At 34.9% G+C, this 24,084-nt stretch overlaps 4 protein-coding genes across 6 annotated transcripts in view; 2 read left to right on the plus strand and 2 right to left on the minus strand.

Moving 5' to 3' along the window:
• On the plus strand, positions 1-23,550 carry LOC137070631 (sterile alpha motif domain-containing protein 3-like). 2 transcript variants are annotated; one of them, XM_067437942.1, is made up of 7 exons: positions 1-324; positions 1,692-1,739; positions 4,227-4,372; positions 4,612-5,622; positions 6,139-6,294; positions 21,423-21,515; positions 21,928-23,550. In XM_067437942.1, the coding sequence occupies exons 4-7, from the start codon at positions 4,624-4,626 to the stop codon at positions 22,249-22,251; spliced, it is 1,572 nt and encodes a 523-aa protein (XP_067294043.1). In that variant the 5' UTR covers positions 1-324; positions 1,692-1,739; positions 4,227-4,372; positions 4,612-4,623; the 3' UTR covers positions 22,252-23,550. The 2 variants fall into 2 exon arrangements, with proteins under 2 accessions (XP_067294043.1, XP_067294042.1); XM_067437941.1 differs by lacking the exon at positions 1-324 and having other exon boundaries at positions 1,512-1,739.
• LOC137070633 (uncharacterized) overlaps positions 1-24,084 on the minus strand; it is a 44,809-nt gene that overhangs the window by 5,501 nt on the left and 15,224 nt on the right. The window lies entirely within an intron of this gene.
• Positions 7,991-12,380, minus strand: LOC137071797 (uncharacterized). Its single transcript, XM_067439996.1, has 5 exons — positions 12,192-12,380; positions 11,967-12,074; positions 11,015-11,114; positions 10,402-10,515; positions 7,991-8,769 (listed from the first exon to the last, which is right to left on the minus strand). The coding sequence occupies exons 1-5, from the start codon at positions 12,368-12,370 to the stop codon at positions 8,293-8,295; spliced, it is 978 nt and encodes a 325-aa protein (XP_067296097.1). The 5' UTR covers positions 12,371-12,380; the 3' UTR covers positions 7,991-8,292.
• Positions 12,398-18,903, plus strand: LOC137071798 (coiled-coil domain-containing protein 106-like). Of its 2 annotated transcripts, XM_067439998.1 has the most exons (6): positions 12,399-12,561; positions 12,634-12,716; positions 15,003-15,092; positions 17,505-17,624; positions 17,786-17,983; positions 18,352-18,903. In XM_067439998.1, exons 2-6 carry the CDS (start codon positions 12,635-12,637, stop codon positions 18,663-18,665), a joined length of 804 nt encoding a protein of 267 aa, XP_067296099.1. In that variant the 5' UTR covers positions 12,399-12,561; position 12,634; the 3' UTR covers positions 18,666-18,903. The 2 variants fall into 2 exon arrangements, with proteins under 2 accessions (XP_067296098.1, XP_067296099.1); XM_067439997.1 differs by having other exon boundaries at positions 12,398-12,716.

The raw sequence follows: 24,084 nt of genomic DNA on the forward strand, positions 1-24,084 counted from the left end.
TCTTAGAAATGAAGCATGGGTGTAGTTTAATTTAAATACTAGTTTTATGTTAAAATTACTAAAAGTATTATGTTTATATAGTAAAAATAAGCAAGTTTCATTGCATTAAATTAATTGTATAACATTTCAAGTCTACTAAATGTCACAGATTCAAACCAACTTAACCAGATCATTTTAAACCAACTAGTGGTTGAAGATTGTCCCAAAGCACTTTCCGTATTTGCAATTTCGCACCATATTTCGCACATGCACTGGACGACGCATCCATTTTTGACCTGCCCTCGGACAACTTTTGCAAATCCGTTATCATCCATAAATTATTTGGTAAGTAGAACATTTTTGTAGTCATATATTTTACAATTGTACATTTGTGAAATGTTTTTTGTGCTTAGTAGTGTAGCTAGAAAGAGACTCTGGGTGTGCCACATTTATTGTCAGTTTACTGTGCAAAATTATGGGTTAGGCCTTGTGTCAGGCTGTCCATCAAGCCGAGTTTTTTTGCTAAAAAAAAAATTAAGAAAGGAGCTTTAGCTCGCAAATTATCTGTTTATCATAGATGGTTTATATGCGCGGCAAAGATCTCTGGGGAGCTGCTGGGGTCACAGTCAGCTGCTGTTTGGTTGGCAGTCTAAATGTCGGCAGATATATTTTAACAAAATTAATTTAAAATGTAAATTATACATTTTAATATTTTTAGCATTGTTGCACCATATATTGGATTCTTATTTCTGTGCTCCTGGCCCTGAGAGTCTCATCTAGAATGTTCAGTGGCGTCACAGAACTGCCAGATTCAAACAGCTTTCGCGCGTTGGCTGGCACTGAGCCAGAGACTGACGCGCTCAGCGCTTGTCATTTATCCCAATTAATATGCAGTGTTTTCAACCACATAATGTTTATTTTAGGTTTCATACATTTAAATATAAATAATCACTTGTAAAACAATGCATTGGTAGTTTGCAAAATACACACTGATGGAAGCAGCAAAAACTATCTAATCAAATGTAATTTGCCGACTGCGTTTTATTCATATATCAGACAGACATAGCAGAACAATAAAGTTTGCTCTATTCTTCGTCCAGTTCAACAGCCACTTACTTTTATATATTTCGCGAGAAACTGGGGAATTCAAGTGCTGTAACGCTATGTTAAATCCGGCTGACAGGACTCTGCAGCGCTCATCTCGTTATAGATCAAGATAATTTATAAAGGTAAAAACCTTTATAAATTAAAGGTAGATAACGAAGACTCAGAATATCAGATAGTTGAAATTACCGAAATATTAGAATTCTGTGTAGTTATTTTAGTTTAGGTTAGTTGTGTTGTAATTTAGCTTTAAACAATGCGCTTTTTCTATTTTTATTGATATTTAACATTAGCCTAATATAACACATGGCTTAGCCATGTTCTTTTTTAATGTTTATATATATATATATATATATATATATATATATATATATATATATATATATATATATATATATATATAGCTCCAGTAAGCTAAAGTTTTAAACTAGTATTGTTCTTGTTTAGTTTTTTTAAAATCCATAATAGTATTAAATTAGTGCTGCTGTCTGTTATTAAGTGGGCATACACTGCACCCATCATGAGATGAGCCAGTCAGTGGGTCAAATATAATTGCTATAGATTTGGAAGGGATTCTGTATCATTAACACTTTCATGTCTTTTTTTAGGCTCTGAATGTGGAGGTGCAAACAGTGTCCTGAAAGTGAACCTACAAGGTACAAATTACTAAAACACTATAAATTAATCCATGGCCATCATGGTCAGGGACACTCCAGATATCCATGCACATACTATGAATGCCCATGCTCATTCAAAACATGGAATGCACTTAAAACTCATTTGAGTCGATGTCATGTTGATGTTTTACATTTAAGGACTGCAGAACAAGCAATATTGAAATGCCCTTTGTGTCCAGGAAGTGAAATAGCATCTAGTACAGATTACTTTTCTCATGTAAACAACCATCTGAGGAGTTATGAAACAGTAACTTGTATGTTTGAAAATTGTTGTTTTCAAACCAATATATATGCTACTTTCAAATCCCATAAGAATAGGAAGCATGCACATTGCACTATAAAAGACTTCAAAGTTGGACTATTGAAAGGATGTGATACAAATGCTGAGCATCAACTATCTGAAACGCATTCAACTGCTGAAATTGCTTCCGATTTAGATTGCGACAATTTGATTGAAGCTGAGGCAGAAAATGAGAACTTGCAAGACACAATAATTAAAAAATTGGCATCAGTCCTTCTGAAATTGGAGACTTTTTCACATGTACCAAGCTCTACAATTGACGAGTTACTTGAAGAGTTGCATTTCATTTTTACCTCTGCTGCAGTGCCTGTATCACACAGTACAGCTTTTGACATTTTCAATAAGCATAACCTTCAGGTTAATCAGTTAATAATTAATGAACTCATCTTAGCCATTTCTACCAACAATCCTTTGGTAATAGCTATAGCTAAGGGTGGTCCATTAGCCTCAGCCTTCAAACGTAAACAGTACTATAAAGAAAACTTTAAGGTTGTGGAACCTGTTGAGTATGTACTAGAGGCAAGGTCCAATAAAACCTTTCAGTACATTCCCTTACTGAATTCTCTACAGCAGCTACTTGGACGTAAAGATATAGTTGATAAGCTTCTTGATAATCATGCAGTTTCTTCTGCAAATGTAGACCACTATGCGTCTTTTCAGGACGGCGAGTACCACAAAAACAACCCTTTCTTTTCAGGTGATGATTTAAGGATTAGCTTATGTTTGTACATCGACGACTTTGAGGTTTGTAATCCGTTGGGAACTTCACGCAAAAAACACAAACTGTGTGCAGTCTACTGGATTTTAGGTAACTTGCCTCCTGGTAGCAGCTCAGTCCTGTCCTCAATCTACCTAGCATTGTTGTGCAAAAGTGATCATGTTAAAGCTTATGGCTACAAAAAAATATTTGAGCCTTTATTGCATGATATAGTGACTTTGGAGCAGCAAGGACTTTTTATTCCACAACTTGGGTCATTTATCAAGGGCACAGTACAATGCGTTGTTGCGGATAATCTGGGGGCTCATGGGCTAGCTGGATTTGTCGAGAGTTTTTCGGGAAAATATTTCTGTCGGTTTTGTACAGCTCAGAATTGTGACATTCAGAGGAACGAAGTGAAATCCGGGGTATTTGAGCGTAGAACCAACGAAGTTCATCAGCTTCACGTAAAGACGGCTCAAGAAAAAGGGGAAAGCTGCTTTGGTGTAAAAACGTCTTGTGTTTTAACTGACAGTCTGTCTCACTTTAATGTGACAAGTGGTTACCCCCCAGATATTGTCCACGATCTGTTTGAGGGCATAGTTCCTGTAGAACTAGCACGGTGCATTAATGTGCTTTTGTCTAAGAAGTTCTTCACTCTTGAACACCTTAATAATCTTATCCATTCTTTTCCCTATAAAGAGGGGGATAAAACAAACCGCCCTCATTTGCTACCTAAAACTTTTCAAAAGAAACGCACAGTGGGTGGCAATGCCCACGAAAACTGGTGTCTTCTTCGATTACTTCCTTTTATCATTGGTAAACTTGTTCCAACTGATGAACCTGCTTGGCAGGTGATTTTGGATTTAAAGGATATTGCTGAATTGGTTGTTGCCCCTGTTCATTGTCTAGAATCGATTGCATATTTGGAGTGCAAAATCTCAGAGCATCGAGAACGTTATCAGGAACTCTTTCCTGAACAGAAGTTGTTGCCTAAACATCATTTTCTGGAACACTATCCAGAAATGATTAAATGTTTTGGTCCACTCGTGTCATTATGGACTATGCGGTTTGAGGCCAAACACAGCTTTTTTAAGCAAGTTGTTAGGCATTTACATAACTTCAGGAACATAACTCTGTCATTAGCTACAAAGCATCAGTTAATGGTTTCCTATAATATGCTTTGTCCTGACAATGAAAAGCCCTCCTTGGATGTTGCGAAAGTTTCAAAAGTCCCCATTGATGTCCTTAATGAGGATGTATTGAACACAATTACCCAGACATACCCTGACATCACTGATGTAAACCTTGCCCAAAGTGTCACTGTTATTGGCATAAACTACAAAAAAGGTATGATAGTTGTGCATGGATCATGTGGGGGTCTTCCAGAATTTTCTGAAATACTTCAGCTGTGCATTGTAAAAGATGATTTGATTTTCATTGTTAAAAAACTTAACTCATGGTACAGAGAGCACTATCGAGCTTATGAGTTACATCCAACAAGAGAGCTTGCAGCTGTTGGTTTGAAGGAGCTTGCTGACCAGTGTCCTTTGGCTGACTACAAAGTTGGATCCCTACGAATGGTGACTTTAAAAAGATTTGTACATGTGAAAGGTAAACATTTTTAAAATTGTATGTGTAGGCTCTACTTTTCTAATCAATTGGTTAATCATATAATGTTGTGTTGCAAAAGTGTGCTCAAATTCATAATACAATAACGAATGACATGAATTACAATTTATTATTACATAGGGCTATCATAAAAGATATGTTAATCGGGGAAAAAACGAGGCATATAGGCCTTTTGAGACAAAGGGAATTATTCTTAAAGAAACTTTCCTTTTGTTTTGCAGAATGAATTCAAGATGTCTGCAACTCTGAGAGTCATATTTGGAGTAGACGACGCTTCAAAATTAATTCTGCCCAATGGAATACCCAATTCCTTAGAGGACCTTAAAGGAGAGATTGTAAGACACTTCGGCCTGTCTGGAAATTTCAGGCTGCAGTATAGAGACATTGATTTCGACAATGAGTTTGTGAACTTAACAGAAACTTCAGAAATCAAAGACAAGAGCACAGTTAAAGTTATTAACTTGCCAGATGAGACAATTACACTCACACTCACTAATGTTCCGCAAGAGGAAGATGATTTTTTGCTGTCCTCCGCATCAGACACAGACATACTTTCCTCCGCTGAATCTACATCTTCAGGTACTTCCCTTAGATCACAGCCATGGCCCACAAACTTTGAAATACCTCAGTTCAGTTATGAGGTACAGATTCAGTTAGAAAAAGCAAAACAAGCCTTCTGCAGCAGTGGAACTCTTCTTACAACAAGTAACAAACTGAGGTCCGATATACTAGACGGTCTGGCATCAGAAATCATCAAATACAAAGTTTACCCTTCTAGTACAGAGCTTGATAATGTGGCTCAGGCTCTGATAACAAAGTATCCCTTTTTAAAGGAGAAAGGGTCTGTCACTGGCTTTTATGGCTGGAAAATTAGTTTAAAGTACAAAATGGCAAACTACCGCACCAGACTAAGGAGCATTGGCTGCCCCGAGTTGAGCATCAACGCTATAAAAGAGAAGCAAGGTGCCATGAGTCATGGACCTAACCAGGTTAAGAAGCCACGTAAAGCAGAAGTCAACTATTGTCCTGATTACCCTGCAGGCGAAACTAAAGAGAGCCTCGAGGAAGAAAGGAAAGCACTTATATTGGAGGTGAAAAAGAAGAACAACCAACAGCTAATCAAAAGTAAAATGGAAAGAACCTTTGCCTATAGAAGACAGGAAGTCGTTAAAGATATGCCCTTCATAGCAGAGTTCAAAAACAGATGGCCAGCCCTGTTTTCTGAGAGCCAGGTAAAGTATTATTCATCATCTGTATTTAATTTAAATACGTGGAATTAATGTCTAAATACTGTATTTGGGTATAAAACAAATGAGCACACATTTAATTGACAGGTTTGGAAGCAATGTGGTAAGAATCCATGCATGTGGTTGTTCTACTCTATATTACAATGCACATTACACATACATCCATATACATTGGTTACAAATACATTGAACCACCAACTAAAAACATTTAGCCAAAAGCAAACTCATGTTCCCTCTACACCAGGGGTGTCCCACTCAAGTTTCAGAGAGGGACAAAATTAAGAAATGGTACTGAGTGCTAAACAGTCTCATAGTGCTGTATTAATATAATTATTATGGACACGCCAGCTCCACTTTTGAGGCAAACTGGATATAATTGTACCATGGCCAGATGTAGCCCACAGAGTTTGAGTTTGACATGCCTGCTCTACACCATATGTGATCATTTTAAATATATGTTTTAACTTAAGAGACTCATAGTGAATTTGTGTTTTAATACAGGTAAATGCAGAATTCACCCTCATCACCACAGTCCCCCTGTTCTCAACCTTTATGTCCCAACTGGATCATTACTCTAGCCAGCTATTGAGGGTATTCAAAAAGAAGGGGGGAACAGCAAGACGTGATATCGACGTAATCATTGCAGAAATGGACATGGTATGTGTTTTGGGTGTATTGTGCTATGACCCCTGGGGGTTAACATTTATTCTAAACATAATTATGCTTTTTTTTGTATTATGGTCTTTAACCTTTCTGTGGAAAGATAAATTGGTCCCACTTTATATTAAGTGGCCCTAATACCTGTGCACTTACATGGTAACTACATGTGTACATAGAATGTAACTACAGTGTAAGTACACACTGGTACATAGTATCTACAGGTGTAATATTTGTGTACTTACACATATGTAACAACTCACGGAATGGTATGCGTAAGTACAAATGTGTAACAGTACCCTGGTAACAACACTTTTTTTTACTTCAGTAAGTACACATGTAACAGGAATTATGTAACTACATGTTGTAACAACAATATGTATTTAATCAAGTTGTTCCAATTCCAAATGAAATTCAATACTGCAGTTACCAGTTTGGAATAAACTGAACCTATATGTAAACCAGGATGATTCCTATATTTATACCATGTATTTATGACTGGCAGGACTAATGTTGAATTACAGTGTACTTACATGTTAACTCCTGAGGAACTGTCCACTTAATATAAAGTGTAAAACGTTCATAATTACTGTGTAATATGCAAAACCCAAACCTCTGTGAAACACTGTATTTACAGTGTACTTACATGTTAAATCCTGAGGAACTGTCCACTTAATATAAAGTGTAAAACGTTCATAATTACTGTGTAATATGCAAAACCCAAACCTCTGTGAAACACTGTATTTACAGTGTACTTACATGGTAACTCCTGAGGAACTGTCCACTTAATATAAAGTGTAAAACGTTCATAATTACTGTGTAATATGCCAAACCCAAACCTCTGTGAAACACTGTATTTACAGTGTACTTACATGGTAACTCCTGAGGATCTGTCCACTTAATATAAAGTGTAAAACAGTCATAATTACTGTGTAATATGCAAAACCCAAACCTCAGTGAAACACTGTATTTACAGTGTACTTACATGGTAACTCCTGAGGAACTGTCCACTTAATATAAAGTGTAAAACGTTCATAATTACTGTGTAATATGCAAAACCCAAACCTCAGTGAAACACTGTATTTACAGTGTACTTACATGGTAACTCCTGAGGATCTGTCCACTTAATATAAAGTGTAAAACAGTCATAATTACTGTGTAATATGCAAAACCCAAACCTCTGTGAAACACTGTATTTACAGTGTACTTACATGGTAACTCCCGAGGAACTGTCCACTTAATATAAAGTGTAAAACGGTCATAATTACTGTGTAATATGCAAAACCCAAACCTCTGTGAAACACTGTATTTACAGTGTACTTACATGGTAACTCCTGAGGAACTGTCCACTTAATATAAAGTGTAAAACGTTCATAATTACTGTGTAATATGCAAAACCCAAACCTCAGTGAAACACTGTATTTACAGTGTACTTACATGGTAACTCCTGAGGAACTGTCCACTTAATATAAAGTGTAAAACGTTCATAATTACTGTGTAATATGCAAAACCCAAACCTCAGTGAAACACTGTATTTACAGTGTACTTACATGGTAACTCCTAACGAACTTAATATAAAGTGTGAAATACTTGATACCAACCACAATTTACTGGAAATGTACATTATTAATATGTATATTAACATTATAATATTAACTGAAACCTTGTTTCTAAATACTCAATTTAATGTGGCATTTTAAATGTAGCAAGCATTGCAATTGCAGTTACACTGTGTACACTACACAATAACAGAATACTGTAATTTACTGTAAAGGCAAATTGGTCACCAGAATGTCTCATTAAAAATTAGAAATTAAAGGAAAAAATAAAGGAAATAAATGGTAAATCTTTAAAAGTGCTATGCAGTAATATCCCAGAATCAACCAAAGAAGTTTTTTTTTCTTCAGATTTACAAATCTGAAAAAAGGTCACAGCAAAGTTAAAAAAGAGAGGTCATCTAGAAAATCAAAACATCATGCATTTTCAGCTGATATTACTTTATTTAAATCTAAACCTGTATGCTTTTCTAATATCATGGATCAACTGTCCCAAAGCACCTTTCCTATTTCTTCTTGCCAGCCAGTAGTGCCACTGGATGAATTTCAAGTGTTCTTTCAATAGTTTTTTAGTTTTGTTACCCCTGAATCTTGATACCTGTGCCTTGATGGCTAGCCAGGCCCGTTCAATATGTTGTGTGTGGCAGCCTGTTTGGGGATCAACAAAATTTTTGCTGTGGTTTACAGTTAGGTGTTTGTATCCTTGTGGTTGTAGCGCATTCAGATATGCCCTCCAATTGTCACTATAAACAGCTGACCCTCTTCTGATGTGCCTTTTAATGATGGGCATCAATGTGGTCCTGGAACGGTCCTTTACCATCTTTAAGACTGGTAGGCGGCGAACTCCTTTAACCTCCATCATCCCAAACACCCAGCCTTTTTTTCTCTGCCAAGTAGTACGACAGCGGCCACGATTAAACTGAAAGTGCATAAACACAAGAAACATAACAAATGTTAACAGCAGTTAAACCTGGATTGTGTTTGATAAAACATACACTTGGATTCTGATCTCCCCATGACCATTTGGTGGTCATTCAAGCCATTGCTCAGTACACATGAATATAGATAGTGATATCACTTCTTTATAGCAGAAATAAACTGCTGCAGAAAAAGTTAGGTGACATGCAAAATAGTGATGACCGGTTCGCGAACAAATCGTTCTTTTTAACCGGTTCATTTTAGTGAACCGGTCGAGAACTGATGAACTCATGAGCACCTGATACTGAGCGTTGCGCGTGTAACCGAACGTACAGCGGTTCTCGGATCAGCAGTACAGAATCGAAAACCGTTTCTTTCGGACACGTTCGATACTTAGAACCGATAAGTCAAAGAGCTGAGCATGCGTATTATTTGTTCAGAGGAACGAAATGCAGGTTTCAAGTATATAAAAAAAAAATCACGTTTGGAAACATCATCACATAAAGCTGTCTTATCACTGTATTATTTTAAAGTTTGGAAACACTATGGATTGTAAAACGGTCAAACTAAACATTTATTTGTGTAATCAATAATGCACAATATTTTCAGGAACAGCTTTTTTCTTATTTAATTTCTAAGTCGATACAAAACAGTAGGTTCGATATTAGAATATTCAGCTTGCTGCAGTTCGCAGCTCAGCACACATAGGCCTATCCTACTACAGCGGTTCTCGAGTCAGGAACGAGTTGCAGCGGTTCTCAGATCACCAGTACAGAATCGAAAACCATTTCTATCGGACACGTTCGATCTTTCGGACATGTCTGATTCTGAGAACCGATGAGCTGAGATACTGAGCATGCGTGATATCGTCTTCTTGAACCGAACTGTTTCTCTCGGACAGCTGATGCTGATAACATGAGCACGGGTGAACTGAGGATTTGTGTAAGTTTATGTTATATCAATGTAAGTGTATTTAATCCGTGTAAAACATCAGTGTTTGCACGACAGTGGCTGTATTGAGTGCTTTTGCAAAACATAAATGAAAAAAACTTATCCAAAATGATGATGATGACAATAATAATTATTACTATACTAAGTTATGATTACAAATACTTTACATGAATGTGTTTGAATGTATTTTCATCCGCCAGGATGATATAAATGATGTCATTACGTAAGGACGTAAAAGAACCGTTGATCCGTTTTTTTTTTTTTTTACCGTTTCATTGAAACTAACTGTCCGAAAGAACTGGTTGAATGAAGGAAATGAAGGAAATGAAATGAATTTCCGTGAAATTCATTTCTCGGAACTTCCCATCAGTAATGCAAAATGTAATGCGTACTTACATTACTTATCACAAAGGTATTGGAGTAAAATTGTCAAATAGAGAGTAAAAGTTGCTAATATTTGAAACTCAGTACATTTACAACAGATACTTAAGTAAAGTAACTAATTACATTTACTCCATTTACACCTCTGACAGTAGAAATTAATTGTTCAGCTATTGGTTCACATCATTCAATCACGTCTTTTAATTGCATGTGGTATTAGTGAATATCGCTTTAGAATTTCAACTTTAGCATTTCAACATGGTAAAAAACAAACTGTTTGTATTTCTCATGTCAGATGTACCTTTCTCTTGTGAGCAAACTTAGACTCATCTATGGCCACAAACTTCTGTCTTGACTTCCCGCCAACTCTAAGACCTGTTTTTCTTTTCAGTTTACTCAATGCATAAATGCAAACCTGTAAAAAATGTGGATATTAGTATACTGTAAAAAATTATTTAGAAAAAAAGTTACCTGGTTGCCTTAAAATTTTGAGTTCATTGAAATTAAAATTTTGAGTTAATACAATGAACATTTTTAGAGATTCGACAACCTTTATTAAAATACTATTCAAAGATTTTGTCAGCATATTGGGTAATTGTGTGTGTCTTATTTCTGATGACGCAGTGAAACATGCCAAATAGTGCTATTTTCATGATTTATCAAATTTTTTATGTGGTCCAGATACAATAATATTTTGAGTTTCTGTTTATTGAACAAATTTCCTTCATTGTATCAACTCAAAACAATTTATTTCAATAAACAATTTTTTTTAAGGCAACCAGGTTACTTTTTTAAGTTAAACCAACAAAAAACAAAACATTTTTTTTTACAGTGTATAAACTATATTAATTACAGTTCAATTAGCTGAGCAATGTAGTACTGAAAAGTTATTAAATTTAGCTAAATTTAGCTACCTTTCTGAGCAATTTGTTCATTCTGGACAATGTTGTTGATGTTTTGGCAACACAGTCTTCCATCAAATCAATCTGTCTTAGATGTAGACCCTGTGAAAACCTTTAAAGACAAAAATTTTAATTAATACAAGACGATTAGAAATAAATATTTTTTTTAATAAAATTGCATAATAGCGGCCTTTTAAACAGTAATATGTTCTTAAAAAAGTTATTTTAGGTATAATTGCTGAGTCTTAGTTGTATGTTTAGGTAATACACAAGTTAAAAACAATGGGTAATATGGAGTAGCCTAGGTGGAATGTCATTGCAAACTTCTATAACACACTAATGTGGACAGTTGTACATTAAAACTTGAATAGTGAGTTATTTTTTCTACTTTTGGAGAGGACCAGAATAAGCAGTCACTTCTCTCATTTGGATATAAATAAAGAACGTTTTTAAACTGGCAGTTTAATTCAGCACAGGGCACAGTTTGTATGAAAAATTGGTAATGTACAAGCTGTCATGCGGACCTGTGAGCGCACCAGTACCACACCATACCCGGAGGAGGTCCATATTCCACCAGTCGGAATATAGTGTGGCCCCTTTAAGAGATGAGCGCTCCCTATTGAACTGCCGGTATTTTATGTGTCAAACAGGAAATGCGCGCTGCTTTAATAAAAATAATGCAGTTAAAACGAATTTGCGTTAACGCGATATTAACAGCTTATTTTTGACAGGTCTTTAAAAAAAGTTATTTTAGAGTGTCCTTGTTACATACTTGTACTTACAATATTTGCAATAGTATCAACATTTAAATATGCATAATTATCCAAACAAACCCTAACTTATAGTAAGTGCATGCAACTTACTTAATTAATATTACTCAGTACTTAAACATATAATTACACTGTAACAACGACACAGTAAAATACAGTTTAAACAGTGCCTGGCTATCATACCTTAACGTTACCTGTATATGTACTCCATCCACTTAACCAGAGAAACTCTCGAGTTATTGAACAGTGATCCATGGCGAATGGAGAGTGTAATTCTGCGATGAGTGTTTCTTCGACATGTCCTAAAACAGTGCAAAATATTAGTAAATCTAAGAAGGAAGTTCCCTAAAATTATGTTAACGTTAACTAGGCTATCCAAATAACGAATTAAACTATGTGCCTGAAGTTAACTTACTTACCATATGTAACCATCACGTCCACTGTGTTTTGTAATTCGCATCTTTTTTCCACAGCGGCGGCAACTTGGTGCCTTGCACAGCAAGCCTTTCTTCTGTAGCCATTTGATTATTTTTTTCCTATGTTTTCCACTACTGCACAGGCGTATTAACTTATTTAATTGCCTTGAACACATAGCCATCTAGATTTACTGTCCGATTTGAAATTTTTGGCGCGACGCTGGTAAATGGCTGCCTAGTGCCTACGTGAAACGTGACATTGACGTAAGTTGGTTTTGATTGGCCTGTTGCATTGTGAACCGTCCGGCGCCAACTTGATCACTATCAGGATCATAGACTGAACAGGATTTAGGAGTATTTCTACAGCATACAGGTAACGTTAGTCTCCCATTTGTATTACCAATTTAAATCCTCTTACTTACCTAACGTTACATCCACACGACAGTATGCCACGAAAGAAAGGGGCTTCTCTGAAGAGGAACTGCCTCCAAGGCAGCGCACCTGATGCCATGGACCTCTTGGACAAAGGTAACAGTTAAGTTAAGTTAGCTAACTTAACATGTCAGTTCTTCTTATGACCTAATGTTAGCTAGTAGTACCACTATGATGATTATTTATTTTACACTTAGTTTGCGGTGTTGAACATTATGATGTCCAATCAGAGACATTTTAATTAGTCATCACGTCATGAGGATTGCATGCGCTTACTGAATAAATTCTGAATTATCTCTTATTAGCCTATCATAAATAACAGAAAAAGAGAGAAAAGATGCAAGTAACGTCAAGAGATTCATTTTGCGTAACTCGGATTAGACTGAAGTCATGGACTGCTTCAGTGTTTTTTGATTGCTTTCTAATATATTCCCAGTTTCAATAACCATTTTGTTTTTATGCTAACGTTAGTGCTACTAACTTACTAGTACTATATTTCTATGTTGTCTTTATTTCTAATTTAAAAAAAACAATAGGCCTAAACAATTTCATTAACGGTTCTTAGCTTTGTTTTGTTTTTTTCTGTAGTCAGATATGCTTTTTTCTCCACCAATAAATTAATAATCATCCTTAAAATTTCAAGAGCAATAATCAACCATAATGATTTTGTCTTAATATTGCAGCTTTACCTCTATATTGACTTATATTGACATATAATATAATGACTGAATGATTTTTTTACAGGCTATTTATCTTATGAAATGTAAATGTACATGAGCATCATTAACCACTATGTGTAAATAAACACAGTAAATATCATGTCAGATGCAGCTTATGTTCCACCTTTGCAGTGTAAAAATTGTTTTCGTTGATGGTGGTAGTAACCGTTTGTAGAATTGTGATTGAATAAAGTAATTTAAGTATTTGAAAAACGCAGATACACAGGTTTTAATAAGGTAAAACTGCCCTCTATACAGTGCTTGTCAAATGTATTACACCTCCGTCACCTGTCAAAATAAAGAGAATGTATTTTCGGATTCTGTCAAAAAATGGTTTAAAAACTAAAAATATTATTGTAATTTCTTATGCAAATAACTAAGTGAAACAAATATTTTTTAATCACCCAAAATAACCAAAAAAATGAAATGATTTGTATGGCCTATCCTGGTCTTGATAACAGTTTGCATTCTTCCTGGAATTTTTATGTACTTTTCCACAGCCTCTGTTGTTATTGACTTCCAAATAGTTTCAAGTTGTTCCCAAAGACTTGCTTTTCATAAAACATTTTGTGTGGTCTTTGAATCCACTAAATCCCAAATTTGTTTGTAAAATTATTATATTTAAGCTTTAGAAACACTACTGTGTCCTGGTGTAGATTAACTATTACAGAAACTTTAAAAATATATATTTTCGTAATCGCCAACACTGTTAGTTTAGGGCAGATATGGTGCAAACCTTACATCACACACACCCACACAGATATACATAGAGTAAAAATTGATCATTGACTATAGTTTTGGAACACTGAGCCATTTTAGGCTAAGCCTTTTCACTTTAAAGGGTTAGTTCACCTAAAAATGAAATGTCTGTCATTAACTCCTCCCCCTAATGTCGCTCCTCACCTGTAAGACCTCCGTTCATCTTCACACACAGTTTAAGATATTTTATATTTAGTCCGAGAGCGTATGCAAGTGTATGCACACTATACTGTCCATGTCCAGAAAGGGAATAAAAACATCATCAAAGTAGTCCATATGAGACATCAGTGGGTTAATTAGAGTCTCTTGAAGCATCCAAAATACATTTGGGTCCAAAAATAGCAAAAACTACGACTTTATTCAGCATTGGCTTCTCTACCGTGTTTTACTCCAAAAAGATTCAAACCGTTAATGAATCAGTGAATCGATCAATGTTTCGGTTTGCCAATGTCACATGATTTCAGCAGTTTGGCAGTTTGACGCGATCCAAATCATTGATCGATTCACTGATTCATTAACCGTTTGAATCTTTTTAGAGGAACACGGTCATATTTTTGATATTTTTGGACCCAAATGTATTTTTAATGCTTCAAGAGAATCTAATTAACCCACTGATGTCACATATGGACTACTTTGATAATGTTTTTATTCCCTTTCTGGACATGGACAGTATAGTGGGCATTGACTGCATATGTTCTGGGACTAAAATATTCTTAAACTGTGTTTCGATGATGAACGGAGGTCTTACGTGTGTGGAACGACACTTGGGTGATTCATTAATGAAATTAATTTCATTTTTGGGTGAACTAACCCTTTAAGTATTGATGAATGTCCCTGATGCAACATTGCATCAGTTTGGCTACATTTGTCAGACGATAACATTATCCTTTTATGTTTTTACAAGATGATCCGGCCAAGCAAATAGATGAAGAATACCATGGAAAAGACGATGATAATGACTTATCTATTGTTGAAGTGGCATCTCCAGAAGCAGGTGAGTTTGTATTTACTTAATGGGGAACTAAACAGGGTTGTGTTTCCCAAAAGCATTGTAAGCCTAATTTCATATCATAGAGACCATTGGTGGCAATTGTTATACGATCAACTTAGGCTTACGATGCTTTTGGGAAACGCAGCCCAGGTTGTATGCATTTTAAATTTATGAAACCGCAGCTCTAGCTCAGGTCTTGTCCACTTTTTCTGTCAACAATGTATGACATGTAGTTCTCTCAAAGTTAACTCAAATGCATGCCATTTAATTTTTGTCCAGCTTTAACGCAATTAACGCAGCATCTGTTATTTCTGTAGCACATCCTTTAGTTATACGATTGTGCTCTTATCCACGCAAATTGTTTTAACCATTCATGCATGACAAGACAAAAAAGAACATCCTGACACACACAACACTCAAAAAGACTTGCACGCCAGTATTGCGCTTGAACGAACAATAACACACACATTTATACCAAAATATTTGTTTTGTCGAGGAACAGTCTTAAAGCAGGGTGTCCGCGGGGTTTTAAAAAGTATTAAAAAGTGATAAATCAAAATTGTCAAATTTAAGGCCATTAAAAGTGTTAAATGTGGTCTCAGAGGTATTATTTTTTCCAAATTAGGTATTATTTTTTCAGACTATCAGGTGTCCTATTCTGGTTAGTTCGTTTAAATATGGGCTTTAGCATATCTGGGCACATAATCAAAGATCTTTCGTCTCCGTCTCTCTCAACGTATGTTTGATGCTGACGTCATATTCAGTGGTCGTTCGGCATCATCTCAGAGCACTGCGCACTCAACAGAAGTGGCTGGCTTACGTTTTATTTTAGACTTGCTTCAAGGCATATCTTCAACGACTATCCTCATAAGTCTTATCACATAAGAGCAATCTTAAATGATTTATATAAAGTCTAAAATGAACAAAAAGAGTTGTGAGAGAATGAGGCGCGATACATAGACAGTAAACAGTGAGATCCGCGTGTCTGTCTGCTCTTAAAGGGACAGCAGCCAATAAAGCTTCCTGTCAGTAAAGTTAAAGAACAAAGGGAACAGAGAAAATGACTCGCTGCTCTTGACTAAATAACTTTTGTAGCTTTAATAAGGATTAACTATTTAATTTATAGTTTATGCAGTGCAGACTGCATATAACTTTGATAACTTTATTAAATTTCTGTATATTTCCTAACTGTTAAGACAGGAAGGGCAGGAGTAAACATGACATTTATTATGGGTTTATGTTAGCATTGTTTTAAGTTTACTCAAATGAAAAACTGTTACATTTTTGAAGCCTAATAATAAATGTAAAAAATAAAAAAATCAGTAGCTGTATTAATATCAGTAATACTGGCCTTCATTCAGAAAAAGATGCCATTTAAACAAATATTCTGTCTTTATGTTGTTTCTACATTAATTTGATTAACTGTGAAATTATTATATTAAAAAATATATTAAAAACGTACAAAAACATTTCTTTTTTATTGCGACTAATCACAGAAAAAATGTGTGATTAATCTTATTAAAGTTTTTAATCGATTGACAGCACTAGTTTTTAGTCTTTTGTTAAATTCAACAACTTATCACAGCTATAGAAATGTAATATTTGGCTCAGGTTTTGTTGTTGGAAAAAAACACTAAATAATTTAATTGCTGAATCACCAATTATTAATTGAAATCAGATGTGTATGCAGTAATGTTGAGATCTATTTTACTGTCTGAATGATAACTTATGACAGATTTCCTCCTGGTGTCGATTCTAAATCTATTCTTTTTTTGTATGTTATATGTCAAAATCTGTGTAAATAATAGAAAGGTCGCTGATTAACACTTGCAATTCAGTGTCGTGATGGTTTAAAAAAATATTCTTAAGGTAGTAAAAAAGGGATTAAAAAGTAGTACATTTAACTTAAGGATTGCTGTATATACCCTGTAAAGGGTTAGTTCACCCAAAATTTTTAATTATGTAATTAACTCCTCTCCCTAATGTCGTTCCACACCTGTAAGACCTCCGTTTATCTTCATACACAGTTTAAGATATTTTATATTTAGTCCGAGAGTGTATGCAAGTGTATGCACACTTTACTGTCCATGTCCAGAAAGGGAATAAAAACATCATCAAAGTAGTCCATATGACATGGACAGTATAGTGTGCATACACTTGCATACGCTCTCGGACTAAATATAAAATATCTTAAACTGTGTTCCGAAGATGAACGGAGGCCTAATGGGTGTGGAAAAACATTAGGAAGAGTCCTTAAAGACATACATTTCATTTTATGTCATTTTTTCATCAAAACATTAGTATAAATTACTAATATCCGTGATACTGGCCTTCATATATGAAAACTGTGATACCGCTGATTTTCTATTACTTTTTCATAAAAAATATGTTGTTAATATAACTTTGTTTATAAAGGAGGACATGAGGAGTCTTCCTCCTTGGAGGACAAAGACAAGCTGATTGTCATGGCCCAGGCAATAAAGGCACTTGAAGAGGAACGAGATTTTCTCCGTCAAACTGTCCTAAAACTCTCAAGTAAGAAAGATATCTGTTTTGCTCTATTGACTGTTTTATTAAATAATTTAGTAATCACTGAATGGGATTTTTTTAAACTTCCACATCAATCATGAAATGCTGAATACTTTTCTAAGCTTGTTTGACTTTTTGTCTCACTAAATGTGTTATTGTGTTCTTAGACAGAGGGGCAACCAAGAAAGTTAAGAAAATCTTGGACTCAAGCACTGAATGCAGCACCAGTGGCACTGATGAGGAGTCCCTGAGTTCTTGCTCCTCTTCAGAGTCATCTGATAGCAACATTCCTCGGAAGAAGAAAAGAGGTCATAAAAAGAAGACCAAGAGAGCTACCAGGTCAAATACGAAGCACAGCTCACGTGGTAAGCGCATGTTCTGTTTTCGGATCTCATCTTTCTATCTTTCATGTGTATTTACTCCATATAACACATTGCTCTTATTAGTTATCAATCTCTGACTATAATTGGTACTGATATCGTCCCTGAAAAAATCAGTTGACCCCTAGTATGGATGTATTTCCAATATTGTTAGAACAGTAACATATTTAGAAAATGTCTGAGAAATGCGAACATGATTTGTATGATAGGAAACTAATTGTAAAAAATGCTAGCAGTTCAAGAACACCAAGATTTTTTTATATGTTTGTGTGGTGTGTGTTTTAATTGGAAATTGATCAGTTTGATGCAAGTCTTGTTTTTTTCTGGTTTTAATTTTGTTATTCTTTCTACAGCAACAACCCCAGAAGATGTACTGAAGCGGTACAATAAAGTTCTTCACGCCTTCAAGAAAGAAGGGAGTATCAGTAAGGCATGCACCAAAGTCGGGGTTGACCGAAATACACTGGCATTAACAGCTGTTGTGGCTGAAATACAGCTTGTTAATCCAGAGTTTTTCCGAAGCATCGCAAAGTTCAGAGTAAAGGAGGAGAAACTCTGCGACTTTGCAAAGAGGTGCCTGGAGTCACTGACAGCAGACCTAAGGTCTGACATAGAAAAATCCAAAAAAGAGCATAAACTGCTGCCAATAAAATATAAATTGAGATAGAAAAACAAAACCTCCAATCCACTTATTTAATCTCGTTTAGATATTATTGTTAAGGTACATTTTGTAATTCATGCCAGTGCACTGTGCCATACTGCGATATTCCTTAAACCATGATCAAAATTGTCAAATTAACCTCAGTAACCATTTCAGAACAATAATTAATATCAAGAATTATACACTGCTTCAGAATCTGTTAAACCCTGAGTTTAATGCTTGTTAATAAACATTGTTTATCTTTATTAAATGTTCCCCCCTCTTTTTTGCAGTCCTCTATACTTGATTTACCGAGAAGTAATCAATGTTTAATACTTAGACATTTTACCCATGAAATTGTTAAATTACTTTTAAGTAAGTGGGAAGTTCCTATGTGGGAAGTACTATGAAATTATCATGTAACAACAATGATGGTACACAACATTGACCCCTAACAATTACACTTTATATTAAGTGGACAGTTTTTCAGGAGTTACCATGTAAGTACACTGTAAATACAGTGTTTCACAGAGGTTTGGGTTTTGCATATTACACAGTTATGACTGTTTTACACTTTATATTAAGTGGACAGATCCTAAGGAGTTACCATGTAAGTACACTGTAAATACAGTGTTTCACTGAGGTTTGGGTTTTGCATATTACACAGTAATTATGACTGTTTTACACTTTATATTAAGTGGACAGATCCTAAGGAGTTACCATGTAAGTACACTGTAAATACAGTGTTTCACAGAGGTTTGGGTTTTGCATATTACACAGTTATTATGACCGTTTTACACTTTATATTAAGTGGACAGATCCTAAGGAGTTACCATGTAAGTACACTGTAAATACAGTGTTTCACAGAGGTTTGGGTTTTGCATATTACACAGTAATTATGAACGTTTTACACTTTATATTAAGTGGACAGATCCTCAGGAGTCACCATGTAAGTACACTGTAAATACAGTGTTTCACAGAGGTTTGGGTTTTGCATATTACACAGTAAGGGATGACTGTTTTACACTTTATATTAAGTGGACAGCTCCTTAGGAGTTACCATGTAGGTACACTGTAAATACAGTGTTTCACAGAGGTTTGGGTTTTGCATATTACACAGTAATTATGAACGTTTTACACTTTATATTAAGTGGACAGTTCCTCAGGAGTTACCATGTAAGTACACTGTAAATACAGTGTTTCACAGAGGTTTGGGTTTTGCATATGACACAGTTATTATGACTGTTTTACACTTTATATTAAGTGGACAGTTCCTCAGGAGTTACCATGTAAGTACACTGTAAATACAGTGTTTCACTGAGGTTTGGGTTTTGCATATTTCACAGTTATTATGAATGTTTTACACTTTATATTAAGTGGACAGTTCCTCAGGAGTTAACATGTAAGTACACTGTAAATACAGTGTTTCACAGAGGTTTGGGTTTTGCATATTACACAGTAATTATGAACGTTTTACACTTTATATTAAGTGGACAGTTCCTCAGGAGTTACCATGTAAGTACACTGTAAATACAGTGTTTCACAGAGGTTTGGGTTTTGCATATGACACAGTTATTATGACTGTTTTACACTTTATATTAAGTGGACAGTTCCTCAGGAGTTACCATGTAAGTACACTGTAAATACAGTGTTTCACTGAGGTTTGGGTTTTGCATATTTCACAGTTATTATGAATGTTTTACACTTTATATTAAGTGGACAGTTCCTCAGGAGTTAACATGTAAGTACACTGTAAATACAGTGTTTCACAGAGGTTTGGGTTTTGCATATTACACAGTAATTATGAACGTTTTACACTTTATATTAAGTGGACAGTTCCTCAGGAGTTAACATGTAAGTACACTGTAATTCAACATTAGTCCTGCCAGTCATAAATACATGGTATAAATATAGGAATCATCCTGGTTTACATATAGGTTCAGTTTATTCCAAACTGGTAACTGCAGTATTGAATTTCATTTGGAATTGGAACAACTTGATTAAATACATATTGTTGTTACAACATGTAGTTACATAATTCCTGTTACATGTGTACTTACTGAAGTAAAAAAAGTGTTGTTACCAGGGTACTGTTACACATTTGTACTTACGCATACCATTCCGTGAGTTGTTACATATGTGTAAGTACACAAATATTACACCTGTAGATACTATGTACCAGTGTGTACTTACACTGTAGTTACATTCTATGTACACATGTAGTTACCATGTAAGTGCACAGGTATTAGGGCCACTTAATATAAAGTGGGACCGTACAAATATATGTATTTCTGTAAATGGTTTTAATTTATAAAAAGGATACTTTATATTTTGTGCTTATTTACCATAAAATGTCAATTGTACATCTGCAACTCTGCTTGTGATGTGTTGAATCTGCTTTTCTGAATTGTCTGATGCAATTTTTCATTGGTCCATTCAATTACGTTTATTTTAGTTCAAACTGAACAGTACTGCCTCCTTCAAGGTGTCAATGGTATAAGCTTGAGAAACACTTGAGCTATTTATGTAAAATGTGGCTCGCTGAACAGTGAAATTAATATTTTCTCAAAATGATGTCCTTAAAAGGAATGAGTGTGTATCAGGCAATTGACAAATGCAGATTCAACACCACAAGCTGAACTGCAGATTTATAACTGACATTTCATGAAAATTGCACAAATCAATTAATTAAAAGCATGGTAGAATAAGGTCGTAATAGATTTGTCAATGTGATGACAGTTTCCTCCAATAAAATGTTCAAAATCAGTTGTTGGTTTCCCACAGAATCCCAGTGTTGAAGTACGACGGACATGCATCCTAAAGGCGTTGTGCGTCTACTTAAATGAAAAGCCTGACAGCCTTATTAAGGAGTACTGGGTAAGTCGCATTATTTGTCATTCATAAACAAATTGATACAGAAAATATGTATTTTTTATATTTTAATTTCACAAAACTGTGAATTGAAATGTGTTGTAGGCTCAGAACATGCATGTTATACTATATTGAGTTTTGCCAATGTTGGCAATATATAAAACTTAAAAAAAATATGATGATGATTGATCAACCAAAAACATAATGGACAACAATTTCTATGTTAATGTATAACATTTGGTAAAGTTAAGCCAAAGAAATAAAAATCTTTCTTATTTAAACACAGGCAAAATAATAAGCAAATATACTATTCTTGGGAATGAGTATTGTGTTCTCTAATTGTGAACTTAACATCTTTTGGGTTTGTTTCTAGTGTCATAGATGCATAATTAATAATGGGTCTCTTTCTTTGTCATAGGCTACTGAGGATATTGGTATTGATGCAATGACGGAAATGGAGAGACTGGCTTTGGGTGTCTACATTGTTCGACATGATGGAGCAGATGCTTCAGATCCACCTGAGGATGTTGGCGTAGTCATTGAAGGCTGCACAGTGCTGCGAGATCTGAGAGAGGTTGCAAATGGATGTGCAGTCCTGTTTGGCTTGATCTACTGTTTAAACTTGAGCTATCCCAAGGAGCTGCGATACACTTTCGAATTTCTTCAGAAAGTGTTTATGGAATTGGATGGGAACAAGCTCTCCACTAAAGTGCAGGTCCTCAAAAACAAACTGCATGAGTAAAATCACCTGCACCTGACTTTGGACACTTTAGTTGTGTTGACTGTTACTTTATTTTGGGACTGCTGCTAGACAAAATAAAGCTGTGATCAATGATGGTTTGTTATAAGCAGACAGGACTGCAGTTGGTCATCGACTTGCTTGGGGAGGCTCAGTTCTTTGGATTTTGGACTGCTGCTGGACAAAACATCTAGCAATCTAAAGACAATGTTGGTTGTGGTAATTGGCATTTAAACTTCTCTTGTTTTCTGATTTCTTAAGAATCAAAAGATGTGAAATACAACAAACACTGGTTTGTTATAATGAAACCATCTCAAACAAATTAAGGTGAAGATTGTTTTTTGTTACGTAAACACTGCTGATTTTCTATTTCTCCTGTTGATGCAAACTATAAACCTTGTATTTTTCATAAAAATGTTCTTGATAAGTCAGCATGTATGTAAAGTCTGAACTTAGTATGTTCTAATGGTGAAGTGAGAATTGTTGTATATTGGTCTATTCTTTGCACATCTTTTTTTCTTTTTTTCTTTTTTTGGAATTCATCTTTTTGATGGGAATTGAAACATGTGAAGTGCTAAAGTCTACTGAGGCCTTGAGGTAAAAAAGTTATTTGTTCAAAGATATATTTTGTTCTTTGCAGGAGTTTGGCTTTCAAAATTTGAAATGGAATGGTTAAATATATTAGGCTACTGCATATACATGATTATTTAGGCTCATTGTGTTTCTGATAGTTTAAAAAAGAAGATGGATAAATGACCGTATATCTCATTTTCCCAATGCCAATGATGTATTTTGTGATAATTTGATGAGACACATCAAATGAAATCTGGCACATTGTGGACATGCAGTGCAAAAATATTTTTTCCATTTATTTGAAAGTCATGTTTATATTTAAATGAGTTTATTAAGCTAAAAACTAAGGATTTGCCTCTATTTCTTATTGCGGCAGGCAATACATGTTAAACATTATTGATGTTGTCAGAGTTCAGATTCACTTTTGGGACTATAAAGCTGTATAATGGGATTTAACATTATCAGATGGTGAAAGAGATTCACAAACAAGTTTTATATTTTTGAATTATTATTTATATTGGTTTATTTGCATTTTATACCTGGATTTATGTTGGTGTCTTCCAATTGTATTTGTACACTTTGTACTCGTATATAAGTTTTGCTTACATATTTGTAATAATTGTATCTGTCATGATAATCCCAGATATAGTAATGTACCTTAAAGGTCAAAATTACTTCTTGACTTAATTACATTTCAAAACCCAAGGTGAATAAACTTAATTAAAGTGACTTGAGTAGTTTTGTTTTTTTTAAACCGAGCAAGTATAATCAACACAAATGGATAACATTAGCAAAGCTTATTTCTGTTTAATAAATTGAACTTAATCAGGTAATGTTAGTTCAAGCTATAGTCATTAAATTCAAGACAATAATTTACATTTATTCAAAATAATTGTGTAATGTACCATTTAATTAACACCGTTATGAACGATTTACTTAAAACATTATGTTACAATTAATTGTATATTACCTTTTCCATTTAAGCAACTAAGTTTTGTGGGACCGGTTGACATAACTTTATTAATTAAATACAACATTTCATTTCTTAGAGTGTAGTTTCCTCTACCGATTGTAGCCACAATGACAATGGCACCACGATGTCTGAAGACCACTCTTTGATCTCCCTTGGGAGATAACAAGCAGGCTCCGTAGTGACTTTTATTGCTCCCCAAACGGCCCTGCACGACATCTGACACCTCACAAACACCTCACACACACACACATGTAGAGGGTCCGCCAGTATCAGAGGAATTTATGATTAAA

This window comes from Pseudorasbora parva, chromosome 3 (genome assembly GCF_024679245.1).
Source record: "Pseudorasbora parva isolate DD20220531a chromosome 3, ASM2467924v1, whole genome shotgun sequence".
NCBI lineage: Eukaryota > Metazoa > Chordata > Actinopteri > Cypriniformes > Gobionidae > Pseudorasbora > Pseudorasbora parva.